Source organism: Pseudorca crassidens, chromosome 5, assembly GCF_039906515.1.
Source record: "Pseudorca crassidens isolate mPseCra1 chromosome 5, mPseCra1.hap1, whole genome shotgun sequence".
Taxonomy (NCBI): Eukaryota; Metazoa; Chordata; class Mammalia; order Artiodactyla; family Delphinidae; genus Pseudorca; species Pseudorca crassidens.
Genome location: NC_090300.1, coordinates 67,378,158 through 67,398,923, shown reverse-complemented (window position 1 = coordinate 67,398,923; position 20,766 = coordinate 67,378,158). Strand labels below are relative to the sequence as shown.

Below are 20,766 nucleotides of genomic sequence, written 5' to 3'. Positions count from 1 at the left end.
TCTGATCCGTTAGGTCTTGCTTTTAAGATTTGAAAGGCATGACAGGAGCTATGTTTAGTCTAGGGCTAACTGTTTCCCACTATTGAGTACTTCTGAGTACTCTACCCAATGTTCTGTGAATTATGAGTTCTTCTGATCTTATTGGTGAATAAGACTCTATTGTTGGCCCTGTGTGAATATGGGTATTATTCCCTCTAATCCTTTCAGGTGATTCTTTCCCTGGCCTAGGTAGTTTCCTCAGATCATGTACTTATACTTGAGGGAGGCCTTCTGATTGCTCCAGAGTTCTCTCTCTTCATACTTGCCCTAAAAACTCTGGTCACCTTGGTGTCTCTTGACTCTCAGCTCCATCTCCTCAAATCAATGAGTATGCTGGAAACTTCTTGGGATCCCCCTTCCTGCTATTGCCTGGAAACTCTCTCAGGACATTAAGCTGGGGCAAACATAGGGCTTACGTTGTTTATTTCCTGTCTCTAAGGAATTACTGTCCTGTACTGCCTGATATCCATTTCTTTGAAAACCACTATTTCATATATTTCATCCACTTTTTAGTTGTTGTAAGCAAGAGGATAAACCCAGTCTCTGATACTCCTCTTAGCCAGAAATGGAATTCCTCCATCCTTGACTTATATTCACTCTAGAAATATTTACTGAGTACCTATTATTTTTTGACAATTCTACCAAAAATTTAATATAAAAAATACCAATTTTACACAAATCCTTTGAGAATATAAAGGAAGCTGAAATGTTTCCCTATTAATTTTATGAAGCCAGCATTGTCCTAAAATCAAATCCAGCAGAGACATAACAAAGAAAGAAAACCACAAAGATCCCTTATGAACATAATCATGAAAGTTTCTAACAAAATATTAGCAAACTGACTTCAACATTATATAAAAAGAGCGAAATGGAGTTTATTCCAGAAATGCAAGGATGGTTTGTTATCAAGAATCAATCAAAATAATGTACTATATTAGCAAAATAACCAAAGAGAATGTGAACATTTTAATATATGCAGAAAAATCATTCAATAAAATTCAACATCCATTCATAACAAAAACTCTCAACAAACTACGAAGAACAGCAAATTTTCTCAACATGCATCTAATATGCAATTGATGAAAGAATTAACAATTCTCTCAAGATTAGGAAGAAGGCAAGGCTTGTCCATCTTCACCATCACTATTCAACACTATAGTAGAGGTCCTGACCAGCACAATAAGGTGAGAAAAAGATATTAAAATATAGATGGAAGGATAATATATAGATCGATAGATAGACAGATATAGATAGAAAATAAAGAAATAGATTGGAATTAAATAAAAGTGGCCTTTATTCATAGACATTATAATTATAAATGTAGAACATCTTATGTATAAATATCCTATTACAATTGATATCTTAAATTAAGAAATAAATGGAATACCATAGTCATGTATCGGACGACTCAAGATTTTTAAACCTTTAGTTCTCCCTAAATTCAATACATAACCATAAAAATAGCACCAGGTTGTTTTGTAGAGATTGAAAGACAATTTTAATATTTATATGGAAATGCAAAAGGCCCAGAATAGCCAAAACAATTTTTTTTAAACTCTGTTTAACTTTTTTTTTTTAAACATCTTTATTGGAGTATAATTCCTTTACAAAGGTGTGTTAGTTTCTGCTTTATAACAAAGTCTGAGTACCTATTATATGCCAGGTGCCTCTGGGTTAAGTGATGGTGATAGAGTACTAGCCAAAGTACAGTTTCATCTCTCAGGGTCCTTATGTTCTAATGGGAAATAAAAATAGGTAAACAACCTGATTCTTGAATGTTTCCTAGAACTCCATTTTATGCTAAAGTTCACCTAGTTTCAATAATTTAACTACCACTTCTATGTTGATGACTTCCAAATCTTCCGATCCACTTCTTACCTCTTCCTATAAAGTCCAGTCTTGTGTTCCCCCACTGCTCACTGTTAGCCACATGAAACTGAAATCAGGGGTTTACCTAGGTTCCTCTTGTGTTCCCCTACATCCAGTCAGTCAAAAAGTTAAGTAGATTCTATCAGCTAAGTAATTTCCAAGTCCATCTTCTCCTATCCAGTCTATGTAGCTCATTTAACAAACTTTAGGTATCTATTACATTCTGGGTATTTCTATGCCTTTAGTTTTTATCCCTTCCAATTTATCCTATATAACACAGGCTGAGCCATCTTTCTAAAAAGAAATCTCTTTCCATCATTCCTCTGGTTAAAATACTTTAATGAGAATTTAGTGAATTTAAAATAAAATCCAAAGTCCTTACCATGGCTTACAAAGCAATTAAGGACAGACTCTGCCTCTCAAATTTCAGCTCTGTGACTCACCTTTATTCTTGTCCTATGTTCCAAGAATACTTAAACACTTGCAACTCCCCAGATGTACCGTGTTTTACCTCAAATTCTTTGTACATATAGTTCACTCTGCTTAGAGTAGTCCTATCTGTTTTTTACCCCTGATTCCTTTAGGCTCTGTAAGATTCAGTTCAGACATCCCCTCCTCCAGGAAATCTTTCCACAGTCTGTTTCATATATATACTTTTATTGGTACTCCTCTGGAGATATATATATAAATTCAGAAACCTAGCTCATTCTAACTTATTCAAAAAAGATAATAACTGTAAAGGTACTGGGGTGTTTAAGGATCCAAGCAAAGGAATCAGGTAAGCCTTAAGAACTACAATGAGGGACTCAGATGCCATCAGTATTTTCTCTACATGTTGTCTCCTCTCTTAGTGTCTTGAATCCTCTCCTTGTTATCTTCTCTCTTCTCCATGCATCTTGTCTATTCTCCTCTTTGTGTGTCTGCTTCATTGTTCTTTTCTCTGCAGATTAACTTTTTACTATTTCAGTTCATAAGATGGAAAGGTAGTCACTATCAGCTCCTGAACTTTGTACCTTATATAATCCAGAGAACTGAAGATAAACTACTCATCTTTTCAATTCAGTCCTAAAATTTCCTGGAAAGGACACTGACTGGCCCCTCTTAGGCCAGTTGCCTACCCTGAGTCAATCAGATAGAGTCAAGAGGCAGGGTCATGCTTTCACCTGGCTGCTCCTGCTATAATCATGTGGACTAAAAGTGTACAGATGCAGAAGTAGCAATTACCCTACCTGGGGTTCAGAGAAGGTAATCCTGAAGGTGGCCAATATTACTTGCTCTTTAGAGCCATGTGAATAGTTATATCAGATACTTTCTTGTCTCCCTTAAAACAGGCCTTTTAGGGCAAGAATTGTGCCTTTCTTTCATCTACACAGATAATAACCAAACAGGGTAACATATAATATATAAACCAATTAATAATTAACTTCTCAAAAGACCAGGGACTGAAACAAATGAAGGAGCTTACATGATATAATGGGAATGAGCTTAAATTAGCATTATCTGTGAAAGCAACTTGAAAAAATAAAAATCTCTATATAAATATAAGGTAGAGTTATCATTACAGTGATCACAAACATGCAAATAAGGAATTTAAGAATCAGCATACTCTCCTTATTAGTGTGACTTCACTGAAGGTGGAAAATGATAAGAACACAATTACAATAAATGCCAGTATAACACAAAAATAAAGTTAAGACTTTCAAATATCAAAAGCCTTCAAGGATATGAGTCTGAAATACATTTTTTTAAAACATCATATGCTTATGCCAAGGTAAAAAATCAATTTATATTTATTATAGTTTATGGGTCAAAGTGTGGTTAAAGCTCAAAATAAAGCTAAATGCGTACGAGAGGGAAGACACTTTTGGCTTTAGGATTTCATTGTTTTCTAATTTACCTGGTAAATTAAAGTATTTCTGTCTTATTATATATTACTTTATATATGATTAAAAACCTTATTTTATGACTAATATATTTTAGAATGGATATAAGAAAAGTAGTCTGTACCAAATTATTATTCAATTCATGATAAGGATCAATGAAATGATACGTGTGAAGATACCTTCTAAAGGATAACGTACAATGTGGTGAGAAACTGCTGGACGCAGTAGTCTTTATCAGCAAAGGTCCAGCTGCTTCATACCAGATCGGAAGGAGAGCTTGGAGAGTCTTAAAAAAGAGCTGAGAGGGACATTCTTGACTGGATAAAAATCATTTGAAAATTATGAAGATCAATGGCATCATATTACTGTCTGACTTTATTTTTTTTTTTCTTTTTGGTGTGTCTCTATCCTGGGTAAAGTAAGGGAAGACAAAATGGATTCTAAGGATAATTCCTGCTGTTTACCCAAGAATGCTCACAGATGTTTCTAAAAATATATCTTAGCATATTTTTAGTGTTCTCTTTTTGATGAAGTTGGAAAGGTTCGGGCCTTTTTGCTGAAGAAAACAGGCTGGAATGATGTTTCCTACAAAGACTTTGGACACAAAGCCAGCTAGAATCTATAGTAGGAGATAAGCTTTGGACAGAAAATTTTAGGATGAGTTAGAAACCCTAAGTAACAAGATTAAAAAATGTCTATATTAACATTATTTTTACATTTCTCTCTCTCTCTCTTTTTTTTTTTTGCGGTGCACGGGCCTCTCACCATTGTGGCCTCTCCCGCCGCGGAGCACAGGCTCTGGACGCGCAGGCCCAGCGGCCGTGGCCCACGGGCCCAGCCGCTCCGTGGCATGCGGGATCCTCCCGGACTGGTGCACGAACCCGCGTCCCCTGCATCGGCAGGCAGACCCCCAACCACTGCGCCACCAGGGAAGCCCTACGTTTCTCTTTTTGATCTAAAAAGTATAATCAGCTGGAAGCAATGGTAATTCTCTCCCAGTTAGCACACCAAAAGGAAGCTTGTGTATCTTAATCCAAAGGTCACAGTGAACTGAAGCCTGCACCCCCTAACTGAAGGTTGCAAGTGTGTGCCAGGCAAACCCACATCACTGGAGTGCTAGGAAGGATTCAAGGATGAGAGTTGTAAGTTAGATATTTCGTTAATGCCAAAAATCAGCTGCACTATGCTTGAGATCCATTTACACATTAGCCCAGTTTGCTATTATTTATACATAACTAAAATATTAGTTAAAATTGATCAACACTGAATTTTCCCCCTTTCAACTCACCTGCAAGATTCTTTGCAAGATTGATGGAAGGGCAATAAATGCTGCCATGTTGTTTAGAACTTGCATTGTCAAAGATTTCAGAGCTGTTATAATAAAATGTCAATATTAAGGTTAGTTTAAAATAAGCAGTTTTTGTTTTTCCTGTAAGTCATAGGAACACAGCTTCCTAGAAACTTGGCTAACCAAGGCCAGTTTGATATTTTAAAGTTAACTGCTGGTAAGTTGCAAAGCTACTATTATCCAAGACAAATGATATAACTGGTGCCACAGAAAGCAGTGAACATGAAAAAATGAGATCCACAGTACAGTATGATTTCATTAAGGAAAATAATAAAAATACGATGCTGGGAGAGGTATCAAAATGACAATCATCAGCAGATAGAAACTGGGGGACAGTATAGGTGGACACTATGACCTTACCTTCAGAGTGCAGATGAGGCGCAGCTGAACTAGACAGCTTCTGAGGTGCCATCATTGCCTCCAGTAATGGAAACCAGAGTGCCTATAATGGCAGAGGAAACCAAAGGAAAACAAAAGTACTCTGTTGTTTTTAAGAACAACTAACATCAGCTTAGTGTTTCACAGGTTGAAATGTACTTCTCACATACATTTGTTGGTAAAAATTAGAAAAAGAAAAGATGGAATACTTGACTGGGAAGAGAAAAGACAGTAAAAAAGCAAAGACCACAGCCAGAACAGATATCTTTATCATGCACCTTGGGAAAATAAGGAAGCTGAAGTTAAGTAAGTCTAGACCTTGGAACTGCAAATCTTCTGTGTCTCAGAAAAGGGTAGGTTCAAAGAAGCCAGAGCAGAGCCTCAGGCTACGTTCTTAAATGTTTCACTGACACAGTCTAAACGGCCCTATGTACCGCAGAAGGGAATAAAGAACTCTCCCACAACTACCCTCCCCCATTTCTCATCAGCTATGTCAAGCAAGATAAATAAATACAGTTAATCCAAAGTTTTCTCCTATATCAAGCATTATTTTGTTATTTCCTCAGTCATCACTGACTAAGAAGTGGAAGTTAACATTATTTCAATTAACATTTCCAATCACGTCATGACATAAATGAACAGATCTAACATTTATTTATTCCTATTACGTAGGGCACTGTATTAAATGCTTTACATACATTTTGTCGTTTGAATCTCATGATAACCTTATACAGTAAGCATTATCTTTACTGGAGATAAGATGCTGAAGCTTAGAGAAGTTGCGTAATTTGCCAATGATTTACACTGCCATATGTGCATCATATGTGTTCTTCCTAAGCCTTAGGAAAAATCTTCATCATCAAAAATCAAACTAATACATTTTAAAATTTCAAGCATATTTTCCTGTTGGGTAATGATTTACAAAGGCCTTATTTCACCCAGTATCTTGGGAGAAACCTATTCCTGCAAACATCCAAGAGGTATGAAAAAAAAGTCAGTATTGACAAAGCAGGACAAGCATGGTTAAGGGGACAGGCTAATGGTCCGGTGACTTTCCCATGGGGTGACCTTCCACTGAAGAGCTCTACAAGGAAGCCCTTATCTGCCCCCATTTGAGGTTTTCTAAGGCCAGGATTTTATGTACTTTTTTTAAACAGTATTTCTTCAAATTCTTAAGATACTGGTTTTAACTATGTTGTGTACTGGCAATTCTTTATTTTATTGAAATTTTAATTTATCTAGTATTCATGAATTTTTAATCTTGTATTTTACTCTTGGATGGCTTTACTTAGCTTGTGTTTTCGTTGCCTATTTCAATTTGTTTTTACAACCACATCATTTATTTCTATGTATTTTTATAGTCTTTTAATTTAACTGTATATGGTATACCTAATTTTTACCTTTTGGTTTTTATATTTATTATATTTAGAAATTTGATTAAAAATTTTTCTTATTTAGTCCAGAAATTTTAGAAGAATTACCTTTTTAAAGGTTACTTTATTCTTGGTTTATAAATAGCAGACTGGGGGAAGCATGGTTGCAGAGATAATAGCCATGGGAAGTGTTCATACCCTAGAGAAATTGTTCTTCTTCAATTAAATCTCCACATTAACCTGAAATATATGGTGGACACCTTTTAAATATTTTGTCTCTCTTGCTCTTTAATGTTGGTTCTTAAAATGTTAACTTGGATAAACTCTAAAAACCCACAGGCTAAAATAACAATCCATGATAATGACAATCCTAACCCCTGAGAGCAACACAACTGAACCTGAATTACTTTCTCACGTTACATAATCAACAGCTTTCTTTTTCAGGGAATTATGTGCATAAGAAAGCCATATTCTTTATTTATGCAATCACTGGACACTGGGGTAGGCAGACATACAAAGTAGGACAGGTATAGATTCTACCTAGGGAAGGACTGACAACACGATTTCCTGCAGTCTAACTTTAAGGAAATACTCCATGACATTAAATCTTCTGAAGAAACTTTTGGAAAGAGATATTACAGACAATTCATTATCAAGCTTTTGGATACTTCAAATTTTCTAGTTAGATTAGGGTTGGTGGCAACAGCTCTTGTTCTCACTCTCTCCAAACCAAAAAAAAGCAAAGAGGAACAGGGGAAACAACCATGAAAATCCCCCAAAATTAATGTTTGCTATTACATAAAATCACTTCAGCATTTTCACAAAAACAGTATTTACATAAAAACTAACATGCAATGTTTTTATTGTTGCTATGAACGTTGTTCAGAAAAGAAGCAAAAACCAGTTGTTGGAGGGTGGGGGGGAGTAGAGAGTGGTATGAGAGGCATGTGTCTGTGTCTAAGAGAGGAAGAGACAGATTCCAACTCAGATATATTTTTAGACAAAAAAATACAGAATAAATTACCCTTTCACCACATCAAAGGAAGCCTTAGTCCTGTCTCTGATTAAGAGATAAGAGTTCAAATATAGTCAGAATAATCCCTAGAGTTCTGGAGGCATGAATTTTATATCTAATTCTACCATTAATATATGTGAATCTGGACATATTTCAGCTTACGTGAGCCTAAATGGCTCTATTTATAAAACAATGACAATTTATAATTGTCATTTTTCCTTAAATTTTCCACGAGAAGAAGGAAGAATATCAAATAGATGTTAGGGAGGAGACAGAAGGGTTGAAAAATATTTATGTATATTTATGTATAAACATAGCTTTAATAGTTTTACCCTGTTGTGTTTTTCTATCAAAATATAACCATGTCCAAATGCAGACAGTTAGCCAAAAGATAAATGAAAACAAAAACTTAGGAATGGAAAAATCAGGGCAAAAGGAATGTTGTGAAGCCCATAATCCATTTAAATAAAGATTGAACAACTATGGGAATTGTGGATACAGAAAAGAATGTATTGTTAACCTTAATGAGGTAAAATAACATAACTAACTAAAATTCAGAGGGGTGGAGAAGGGAGGCTGGAGCAAGTGTGTATGAGTTCATGTAAACTTCCTTACTGGTCGGACATCATAGATATTATAAAAACCAAAATGTAATTATAAACAATACTTCTAATCTATTAACAGTTATTTAGATTTTTTCAACTTCAGGGAGATTTATTCAGAGATAGTGTATTGAAGAACTATTTATTTGAATTTCAGAATTTCCTCAGTTTTACATAAGCTTCCTAAATGAGATTAAATACTATATTTTTAAAGCAAGCATTATTTGATTCAATTTTTCTAAAATTATGTTAACCTAGGTAGATAAAAAATATCTAGAGTGATATTCACCAAATGATAATGACGGTTATTTCTGGGTGATAAGATGGATACAGGGTAATTTTTTTAAACAACTCTCTGTGTAACTTTCTGTATTGCGGGATTTAAAAAAATAATGGGTATGTATCATTTCACTCAAAAAAGTTTTTAAATAAAAAAAACACATCTAGGGCTTCCCTGGTGGCGCAGTGGTTGAGAGTCTGCTTGCCGATGCACGGGACGCAGGTTCGTGCCCCGGTCCGGGAGGATCCCACATGCCGCGGAGCAGCTGGGCCCGTGAGCCATGGCCGCTGAGCCTGCGCGTCCGGAGCCTGTGCTCCGCAACGGGAGAGGCCACAACAGTGAGAGGCCCGCGTACCACCAAAAAAAAAAAAAAAAAAAAAAACACATCTATTATATAAATGTGTTTGTTATATACAATTTATATTCTAAAGGGTATTCAAAATTTATGACCTTAAAAAAACCCTTGACAAAAACATAAAGGAGAAATTTTACCCATCTCATAAGAACAGAAACATACCAAGTTTATCATTTTCATTGGAACATGTATGGCAAACTATATATGAAAAATTTACCCTGCTTCCCATTCCAGAAGCCCAGGCAGTGGAAGGAGGCCAGGTGGTGTTAAGTCAGAGGCCAGAGCCTGGAGGGGCAGGCGCAGTTATGCCATACATATCACACTGCTAACTTTACTTCTTAAAACTACTGCACAATTTAGCTGTCAAGTTGCATCTCGCCCCCTTGGTTTCTGCTTCATTGCTGTAACTCCCACCCGCCCCACGTGCTCTACTATATCTCCTTCAGCTCTGCGTTCTCCCTTTTTGCAGTCTGGAATCTGTTACAGACGTGGTTCCAACCTTGGCTGCACAGTGGAATCATGTGGGAAGCCTTAAAACATACTGATGACTGCGGCCCAGCCCCAAAGACTATAATTTAATTGATCTCAGGTACAGTCTGGGATTTTTCAAAGCTCCCCATGTGACTCTTATGTGCGGCCAAGGATGAGAACTACTACACCGTAGCCTTCTTGACCTTTTTCAGCTTTCTCTGTATCCCTTGAGGCTTTTCCTCTAGTGCTTCACGCTCCCCTTATCCACGGGGAACGGTACAGATGATAAATGGACGACACAACCACAGTACCACTACATGGAATACACAAAAACTCAGTCCAAAGAGAACAAGGACATCTAGTATTCACACACCTAAATTTTGCAGCACAGCCAAATCTAAGAATATAAAGCCTTTTGCGAGAACAAAGCAGACAGGCACTCCTCATAATAACTTTAGGAGTCTTATACTCCTGGGAGCACTGAACTCAGGTAGCTGAGAGGGCAGTGGAAATAGAACTAATTCCTAGTTTCAGACCAGAACAGATTTTTAAAAGCCTCTGTAGTCACTCTCCTACCTCTCTCTGCTGCTGGTTCAAATTATGTGAATTTCTCTGGCAAAGGGCAATTGTCTCCACCATGGTCTCTTCAACATTCTTCAGTGAGGGATCCTCTTTGGTATCTAGATTCAGAAAAACTGTTAACATCACTCAAGGGTATATTACTGATAATCTCAAAGCTTCTGTAAAAAATTAAACAATTTTTTCTCTGCATACTTTGTTTTCTATGGTATAATCATGTATAAGACCTGATACCAAACTTCAGTAGATAAAAAGTAGGTAGTTCTTTGCAACAGTTTTCCATATAAATGTCTGACGTTCCTAGGACAGAGAAAGCACATCATACTTAGCATTTTAATATGCTTTAGCTATGGAAAATCCCCAACCATTTATCTGTGGATTAGTTAATAGAAAGATTATCTTTTATCTTTCTTGCTCTACCATTTCTTCCTCTATTTCTTAAATGTATGTATTTCTCCAAGATACTATCTCAGGCCCTTTTCTTTTCATTTTTTCCAATAATTTCAGCCACTCTTCTGGTTTTAATTCCTATGTCCTTGCTAATAATTTTCAAATATACACCTCCAGCCCTGCAGGTTGAATTTTCATAATCTGCAGGTTGAATTTTCACCAGGCTCTAGGACATCTATCTCTACATGGACATCCTGCAGTCACTTTGAACTTTATATGTGCAAAACCCAACCCATTTTTCTTACTTCAAATCTGCTCCTCCCCCTACATTTCCAAACTAAGTTAATAGAACCATGACCTTTAAGTCAACCAGTTTATAAATCTTCACCATCTTGATGCTTTCACCTGTACATTCAAATAAATTGTTAATTTTGTTAATTCTACTTCCACACTCTCATATACCCGCTACTTTACCAGAGTGGAGCCCTTCATCACCTCGTTTGCACTACTGTAGCAGCCTCTAAATTAACTTTTGACTTCCAAATCTTGCCTTCCTCATTCCCTTTTATACTGTCACTACAGTTCTCTTAAGCACAAGTCCAAACATATGAGTCTCATGCACAAAAACTATCAAAGACTTCTAATTTTTACAAAGAGAATGTCAACAAACCTCTGATCCTAAGTAGACACAGTAAACATCCTGGTGCATCTTCCCAGCCTCGGTACTCTTATATCACCAGATTATTTCCTCCTCCCCAAGGTTACTAGCCAGGCACTTTCATGCTCATGTCCTCCTCAGCCCAGAAGACCCTTTCCTTGCTTTTGTCTATCAAATTCCTATTCATCATTCCAATCGTGATTACTTCAAAGGTCACATCTTCCAGAAAAGAATCTCAGTTACAGGTAGTTCCCCAATTTTCCACAACCCTTTGCCATTCTCACTGTACCTTTTTTATAGTATTTGATTCTACATGCATTAGAGGTTTTTATTTACATATCTGTCTCCTTCAAGAGACTGTAGCTCTTTGGGTGAGGACTGTGTTTTAGCCATCTGTGTATCACCCACAGAAACTAGCCCAGTGCTGTGCAATTACCAAATCCTTCAAAATTCTTAAGCACACTGTCAAAATTGAATCTGACAGTAAATGGCAGTTATGAGACTATTACTGAGAAATTTACCTTCACTGGAATTTAAGGAATTGGCTTCCCTACACATATCACCTGCAAATTACTGTAGTGATTTTGGGGAAATATTCTTCTTACTTTTCCCACAATCCTTCATGTAATGTCTATAAAAATTATTCTCATAACAGTAAATTGAAAGAGAAAAATGCCATAAATGCAACAAATCTAATAGTCAAATTGACTGAACGTATACTAAAGCACAAAAACAATAATTAAATGTTTAGCTGGACTAAATATAGAAAAGTCAACCAACTGTTATGGAAGTTCCAAAAACAAATAATATATGGAGAATTAGGGTAAAGGTGTTTAGGGGAATGTGTGGGCTAAGGGGTCCAAGAAATGTGTTAATGGGTTAAAAAGGTAAAACAATCTAAAAATCACCTATTAAGTGTTTCTCTGAACTTTGGGAGGGATATTTTGAAAATGTCAAGTAATAGGAAAACAAACAATCCAATTCAAAAGTGGACCAAGTGGGGCTTCCCTGGTGGTGCAGTGGTTGAGAGTCTGCCTGCCGATGCAGGGGACATGGGTTCATGCCCCGGTCTGGGAAGATCCCACATGCCGCGGAGCGGCTGGGCCCGTGAGCCATGGCCGCTGAGCCTGCGCATCCGGAGCCTGTGCTCCGCAACGGAAGAGGCCACAACAGTGAGAGGCCTGCGTACCGCAAAAAAAGAAAAAAAAGGAAAGAAAAAGTGGACAAAGGATATGAATAGACATTTCTCCAAAGAAGATACAGAAATGGCCAATAAGTCTAAGAAAAGATGCTCAACATCACCAATCATTAGGGAAATGCAAATCAAAACCACAATGAGATGCTACCTCACACTCATTAGGATGGCTACTACCAAGAAAACAGAAAATAAAAAGTGTTAGTGAAGATGTGGAGAATTTGGAACCCTTGTGCATTGCTGGTGAGAATGTAAAATGATATTGTCATTACAGAAAACGGTATGGTGGTTCCTCAAAAAATTAAAAATAGAATTACCATTTAACTCAGTAATCCCACTTCTGGGTATACACCGAGAAGAACTGAAAGCAGGGACTCAAGAAGATATTTCTACACCCACGTTCATAGCAGCATTATTCACAATAGTCAAAAGGTGGAAGCAACCAAGTGCCCATTGATAAATGAATGGAAAAACAAAATGTAGTGTATACATAAAACAGAATATTATTCAGTCTTAGAAATGAATAAAATTCTGCATGTGCTACAACATGGATAAATCCTGAAGACTTTATGCTAAGTGTAATAAGCTAGACACAAAAGGACAATTACTGTTTGATTCCACTTATGAGATACACAGAGTAATCAAATTCAAATTCATCAAGTCAGAAAGTAGAATGGTGGTTACCAGGGGCTGTGTGGGGAGGAGGGAATTAGGAGTAATTGTCTAATGGGTACAGAGTTTCAGTTTGGGATGCTGAAGAGGTTCTGGAGATGGATGGTGGTGATTATTGCACAATGATGTGAATGTACTTATTGCCAATGAACTGTAAACTTAAAAATGGTTAAAATGGTGAATTTTATGTTATGTTTATTTTACCACACTTTTACAAAATAAATAACTTTTTTTTAGTATCAAGGAATACAATAGGAATTACATATCTATCTGTGACAAAGCCATTCAAGATTTTAAACTGTTTCAAGTTTTACTGCTTTCTGCTAAAATTATGTAAATTCAATACAGAAACACCGATTATTATTTACTGATTAGAAGCTCTGCTTTGCTGTTGTTCAGCACATTATAGTAATTTTTAAGATGTTAGTTATGTACCTCATTTATAATAACCAAAACATAAATACAGAAATATAACTAAAAAATTAATCAAGGCCAGTGAAGACTACCTAATTTTCTGTCCAATGACCTCTACTGACAATTAGCACTGCAAAACTACAGTGGTTTATATTACTTCCTATTATGAGCCCTTGAAAACAAGCCAAAATTGGGATCAATGTCAGATAAACAGTCACATGCAGATCAATGTGATTATTACTTAATAAATACAGTTTATCATTTAATATCTTTTAAAACATGGGGCCCATGGAAAAAGAAATTGTGAATTACACTCGAGAACTTACTTTCATCTTGATGTGTTATCTCTTGAAGTTTGCTTTGTAGTCTCTAGGAGGTAAAAGGAACACTTTATATTTCTAATCCACCAATACCTGAATTACCATATTTTAAAGGTAAACTCCAAGAAACAACAAGGTTATTAAGAATGATCTCTGCCATTCAGAAGAGAATTGTTGTGTATATAGAAAGCACAGGGCTTCCCTGGTGACACAGTGGTTAAGAATCTGCCTGCCAGTGCAGGGGACATGGGTTCAAGCCCTGGTCCAGGAGGATCCCACATGCTGTGCAGCAACTAAGCCCATGCGCCACAACTACTGAGCCTGTGCTCTAGAGCCCGCAAGCCACAACTACTAAGCCTTGGGATTAGTATCATGTGGCATACTGGTGTATCATGACATGCATGATAAAAATATTTAGAGATAAAATGTACAAAAAAAATGTACTGTTGTCTGCAGCTTACTTTGAAACATAAGAAATTAAGATGGATTGACAAAAACTTACACAATGCTGTATGTCAATTTTATCTCACGAAGAAAAGATGGATTGATAAATGGGTATAGGGCTAGACAGAAACATGACAAAGCAAATACAGTAAAATGTTACCTTTAGCATTATTAAGAAGGCACCATGAATATCTCCTTTCTTTTCTAATAGATAAGCAGTGACTTCATGAAGTTGATACTTCTGGGTAATCTAGGAAAGAAGAAAAGAGAAAGCTTTTTTGCTCAAAAATCTTGTTTGTGGAGTCAGAAGGTCCTATTAAGGATGAAAAATAACCCTATGATAGTAAATAGTGAATTCATACCCTAGTAGTATGCTACTTTACAGTATGACATGCAAATATTTGACTTTCTAGTCTTCGAGTGGCCCATTTGGGACTCTGACTGAACCAAGGTCCCTCATTTTTTTTCACTTATTTATTTAAAGAGTTGTTACGCACCTGAATCAGGTATATCCATTGCACAAATGGTAACATGTATACATAAATAGTAATAATATACACCAGAAATTGATAAGTGTAATTATTCACAAAATGACAATGAAAACTCTATACATTAGCTTGTGGGATCTTAATGAAAATTAATAAACTAAGAGTTTCTAGTAAGTAAAAAAGAAATGCCAGTTAAGCTAAGGTAAAAGAAAGAAAATAAGTACAGAAAAGAATGTCATGGAAAGAAACAACAGAGAAACAATAGCGAGGTTTAAAAGAAAATCCTAAATTAGTCTTTTTTTTTTTTAACATCTTTATTGGAGTATAATTGCTTTACAATGGTGTGTTAGTTTCTGCTTTACAACAAAGTGAATCCGTTATACATATACATATGTTCCCATATCTCGTCCCTCTTGCCTCTCCCTCCCTCCCACCCTCCCTATCCCACCCCTCTAGGTGGTCACAAACCACCTGGCTAAATTAGTCTTTGAAAAGACTAATAACATAGAATAAAACTTTCTTAGGAGTAAGAAAAAAAGAGAGGCACAAATAACATATTATAGGTTAACAGATCAAAGGAGGAAAACGTGATCATTTCAACAAATGCAGAAGAAGTATTTAGTAAAATGCAGCACCCATTTTTGACAAAAATAAAAACAATACGAAACACTCTAACCCAAACTGGTAATGGCACTTGTCTAGGTTAATAAGAATTATCTATCAAAATCTGACAATAAACACCATATTTAACATAAAATGTTAGACACATCCCCTTTTAAATAAGGAACAAGGAGAGAACGCATACTATCGCTGCCTCTGTTCAATAATATCCCAGAGCTCCTAGATATCTGATGAGGGAATGAGAAAAGTATAAGACTGGAAAGAAAGAAAAAACACTACCATTATTCTCAGAAAAAAATATTGTCATAAAAAAATCTAGAAAATATTTGAACGAAAAAAGAATTCAGCCTGGTTGCTAGATATAAGACACTAAACAAAAATTAATAACATATACCAGCAGTAACCAATTTTTAAAAAGTCATTTCAAAAAATTTCCTTTTAGAAATTTCATTTCCAATGAGCCTGAGTAAACATGGAGGGAGTGGAGCCCACCTCACACCATGGCCCTGCATCTAGCCAGAGCAGAGAGAGCTACTGCAGATACTAGCATGCATGCCTGTACTTGGGAGGGAGCAGAGGCTGCTTAGACTATAACCCTTCCTCCAGCCACGTCAGAGACCGTCACTGCCTGCACACAAATATGTGCAAGCACTAGGGAAGGAGTGGAATCAACTCAGGCCCTTGTCCTGCCTCCAGCTAGGGTGGAGACTGCCATTGCTGGTACAACTGCACAAAGGCAGAAGTGGAAACAACTTATTAGTGTGGTTCCTACTGCTCTGGCCCGGACCCTGCCTCTACCCAATGTGTGCATACCAGGGAAGAAGTGGAACAAGTTTAGAAGTGCAGCCCCAAACCCTTAGGTCCCAGCCACATCCCCAACCATGGCCAACACCACCATCACACTGGGAAGAAGCCCAACTTGCTCAAAGATCCTGCTCCAGACCCTTAGGCCTCGGCACCACCCCTTAAATAGGGCAGTGACTCTAGCCCTACATGCCAGCCATACAGTGCCTTGTAGCACATAATAGGGAAAGATGCAGCCTATGCTCACTTTAAAATTAGCTCCTCCACCAATGCCACTGGGGACAAGCAGACTTCATAGAGATGCTCCCACATATGGACATGCCTTCAAGACTGGGATATGGAACTGTTTCACATAATCTCACACAGAAGAACAGAGAATGTCAAGCAAGATATAAAAAGAGAGGAATATGTTTCAGATGAAAGAAAAAGGTAAATTCATTAAGGGGGTGGGAAACAAATTTAAAAAGTGATAAATAATTTACCTAGAAAGAGTTCAAAGCATTAGTAATAAAATGCTAACTGAACATGGGAAAATAATGGATGAACACAATGATAACTGCAAAAAAGAAATAGAAAATATATAAAAGAATGATCAAATCTCAAGAATACAATAACTGAAATTTAAAATACACAAGAAGGAGTTAACAACAGAATGAAAAATAAGTTAAAACTGACACGAGTGAAATACAAAGAACCATAAGAGACTATTACAAACAACTATATGCCAATAAAATGTATAACCTAGAAGAAATGGACAAATTCTTAGAAAGATACAACCATCCAAGACTGAACCAGGAAGAAATAGATAATATGAACAGACAAATCACAAGTACTGAAATGGAAACAGTGATTTAAAAACTTCCAACAAACTGAAGTCCAGGTCCCAGTGGCTCCACAGGTGAATTCCATCAAACATTTAGAGAAGAATTAACACCTATCCTTCTGAAACTCTTCCAAAATACTGCAGAGGAAGGAACATTCCCAAGCTCATTCCATGAGGCCCCCATCACCCTGATACCAAAACCAGACAAAGGTACCACAAAAAAAAAAAATTACAGGCCAATACCACTGAGGAATATAGACATAAAAATACTCAAGAAAATACTAGCAAACTGAATCCAACAATACATTAAAAGGATCATACACTATGATCAAGTGGGATTTATCCCAGGGATGCAAGGATTCTTCAGTATCCACAAATTAATCAATGTGATACACCACATTAACAAACTGAAGAATAAAAACCATATGATCGGGACTTCCCTGGTGGTGCAGTGGTTAAGAATCCGCCTGCCAATGCAGAGGACATGGGTTCGAGCCCCGGTCCAGGAAGATCCCACATGCCATGGAGCAGCTAAGCCCACGTGCCACAACTACTGAAGCCCATGCACCTAGCATGCTCCACAATAAGAGAAGCCACCACAATGAGAAGCTCGTGCACCGCAACCAAGAGTAGCCCCCACTCACCACAACTAGAGAAAGCCCACGGCACAGCAACGAAGACCCAACATAGCCAAAAATAAATAAATAACCATATGTCATCTCAATAGGTGCAGAGAAAACTTTTGACAAAATTCAACGCCCATTTATGATAAAAAAAAACTCTCTAGAAAGTGGGCATAGAGGGAACTTATCTCAACATAATAAAGGACATACATGAAAACCACACAGCTAACATCATTCTCAATGGTGAAAAGCTGAAAGCATTCCCTCTAAGATCAGGAACAAGGCAAGGATAACCACTGTCAACACTTCTATTCAACAAGTTTTGGAAGTCCTAGCCACAGCAATCAGAGAAGAAAAAAGAAATAAAAAGAATCCAAATCGGAAAAGAAGAAATAAGACCATCACTGTTTGCAGATGAAATGATACTATCCATAGAAAATCCTAAAGATGCTACCAGAAAACTATTAGAATGCATCAATGAATTTGGTTAAGTTGCAGGATACAAAATTAATACACAGAAATCTTTTTCATTCTTATACATAACAATGAAAGATCAGAAAGAGAAATAAAGGAAAGAATCTCATTTACCATCACATCAAAAAGAATAAAATAACTAGGAATAAACCTACCTAAGGAGTCAGAGACCTATACTCTGAAAACTATAAGATGCTGATGAAAGAAATCAAAGATGACACAAACAGTTGGAAAGATATATCATGTTCTTGGATTGAAAGAATCAATATTGTCAAAATGACTATACTACCCAAGGCAATCTACATATTTAATGCAATCCTTCAAATTACCAATGGCATTTTTCACAGAACTAGAACAAAAAATTATAAAATTTATATGGAAACACAAAAGACCCCAAAGAGCCAAAGCAATACTGAGAAAGAAAAACGAAGCTGGAGGAATCAGACTCCCTGACTTCAGACTACAGTACAAAACAACAGAAATCAAAACAGTATGGTAGATCAATGGAACAGGATAGAAAGCCCAGAAATAAACCCATGCACATATGGTCAATTAATCTACAACAAAGGAGGCTAGACTATACAATGGACAAAAGACAGTCTCTTCAGGAAGTGATGCTGAGAAAACTGGACAGCTACATGTAAAAGAATGAAATTAGAACATTCTCTAACACCACACACAAAAATAAACTCAAAGTGGATCAAAGACCTAAATGTAAGACCAGACACTATAAAACTCTTAGGGGAAAACATAGGCAGAACACTCTTTGACATAAATCTTAGCAATATTTTTTTGGTTCCGTCTCCTAGAGCGATGGAAATGAAAACAAAAATAAACAAACGGGACCTAATTAAACTTAAAAGCTTCTGCACAGCAAAGGAAACCATAAACAAAACAAAAAGACAACCCACAGAATGAGAGAAAATATTTGCAAACAAAGTGACTGACAAAGGATTAATCTCCAAAACCTACAAACAGCTCATGCGGCTCTATGTTCAAAAAACAAACAACCCAATCAAAAAATGGGCAGAAGATCGAAACAGAGATTTCTCCAAAGAAGACACACAGATGTCCAAAAAAGCTCATGAAAAGATGCTCAACATCACTAATTATCAGAGAAATGCAACTCAAAACTACAATGAGGTATCACCTCACATAGCTTAGAATGGCCATCATCAAAAAGTCTACAAACAATAAATGCTGGAGAGGGTGTGGAGAAAAGGGAACCCTCCTACACTGTTGGTGAGAATGTAAATTGGTACAACTGCTATGGACAACAGTATGGAAGTTCCTTACAGAACCAAAAATAGAACTACCATATAATCCAGCAATCCCACTTCTGGCCATATATCCTGAGAAAACCATAATCTAAAAAGATACATGCACCCCAATGTTCGTTGCAGAGCTATTTACAATAGCCAAGACATGGAAGCAATCTAAATGTCCATCAATAGAGGAATGGATAAAGAAGATGTGATACATATATACAATGGAATATTACTGAGTCATAAAAAAGAATGAAATACTGCCATTTGTAGAAACATGGGTCAACCTAGAGATTATCATACTAAGTGAAGTAAGTCAAACAGAGAAAGACAAATATCATATGATGTCACTCATATGTGGAGTCTAATTAAAAAATGATACAAATGAACTTATTTACAAAACAGAAACAGACTCACAGACTTCGAAAACAAACTTATGGTTACCAAAGGGGAAACGTGGGGGCGTGCGGGGGGATAAATCAGGAGCTTGGGATTAACACATACACACTACCGTACATAAAACAGATAACCAACAAGGGCCTACTGTATGACACAGGGAACTCTACTCAATATTCTGTGATATTAATAACCTATATGAGAAAAGAATCTAAAAAAGAATGAATACATGTATATGTATAACTGAATTACTTTGCTGTACATATGAAACTAACACAACATTGAAATCAACTATATTCCAATAAAAAATTTTTTTTTAATTTCCTTTTATGTTAACAAAAAGTATCTAAGAACAAATTGAGGAAAATGTGCAAGAGCCTTATGTAAAATATTATATTTTATAACTTTAGTTATAAAACCTCACCAAAGTGGGTAAAAGGCATTTCAAAAAGACAACCATGTTCCTGAATGTGAAGACCATAAGATGTCAATCCTCCCTGAATTAATCTATAAATTCAATGTAGTTTTCATCAAAATCCCAGAAGAATATGTTATTTTTAGAGGAATGTGACAATGTGATTCCTAATTTTATGCGAAATAGTACGAGGCCAAGAGTAGCCAAAGAATTTTAAAGAAAAAGAATGAGGAGGGAAGACTCTTCTTCCAAATAATAAAGCTTATTTTAAAGCTGTGTTAATTAAAATATGTGCCATGGGTATAGGGAAAGACAAATGACCAAAAGAATAGAACAGAATTCACAAAAAGATTTATGTATATTTGGGAGTTTGGTGTACAGCAGTATGGCATTATAAATAAGTGAAGAAAGGACAAGAAAATGCCACATGGACCATTAGCCATCCACATGGAAAAAAAATATAAATCCCTCTCTTGATCTGTTTACAAAAATAAATTCCAGATGGATTAAAAGCCTAAATGAAAAAAGCCAAACTATAAAACTCATATAAGAGGATATCCTTAATGCCATTA

At 36.4% G+C, this 20,766-nt stretch overlaps 1 protein-coding gene across 7 annotated transcripts in view; it reads right to left on the bottom strand.

Moving 5' to 3' along the window:
- VPS8 (VPS8 subunit of CORVET complex) overlaps nucleotides 1–20,766 on the bottom strand; it is a 306,350-nt gene that overhangs the window by 97,591 nt on the left and 187,993 nt on the right. For 6 of the 7 annotated variants that reach the window (XM_067738310.1, XM_067738309.1, XM_067738314.1 and 3 more), the window contains 5 exons: nucleotides 14,446–14,535; nucleotides 13,848–13,890; nucleotides 10,190–10,308; nucleotides 5,500–5,581; nucleotides 5,080–5,162 (listed from right to left, as the gene is read on the bottom strand). In XM_067738310.1, the coding sequence (XP_067594411.1) occupies nucleotides 5,080–5,162; nucleotides 5,500–5,581; nucleotides 10,190–10,308; nucleotides 13,848–13,890; nucleotides 14,446–14,535 (417 nt within the window). The remainder of the gene's footprint in view (nucleotides 1–5,079; nucleotides 5,163–5,499; nucleotides 5,582–10,189; nucleotides 10,309–13,847; nucleotides 13,891–14,445; nucleotides 14,536–20,766) is intronic. The other variant, XM_067738313.1, reaches the window with a different exon arrangement.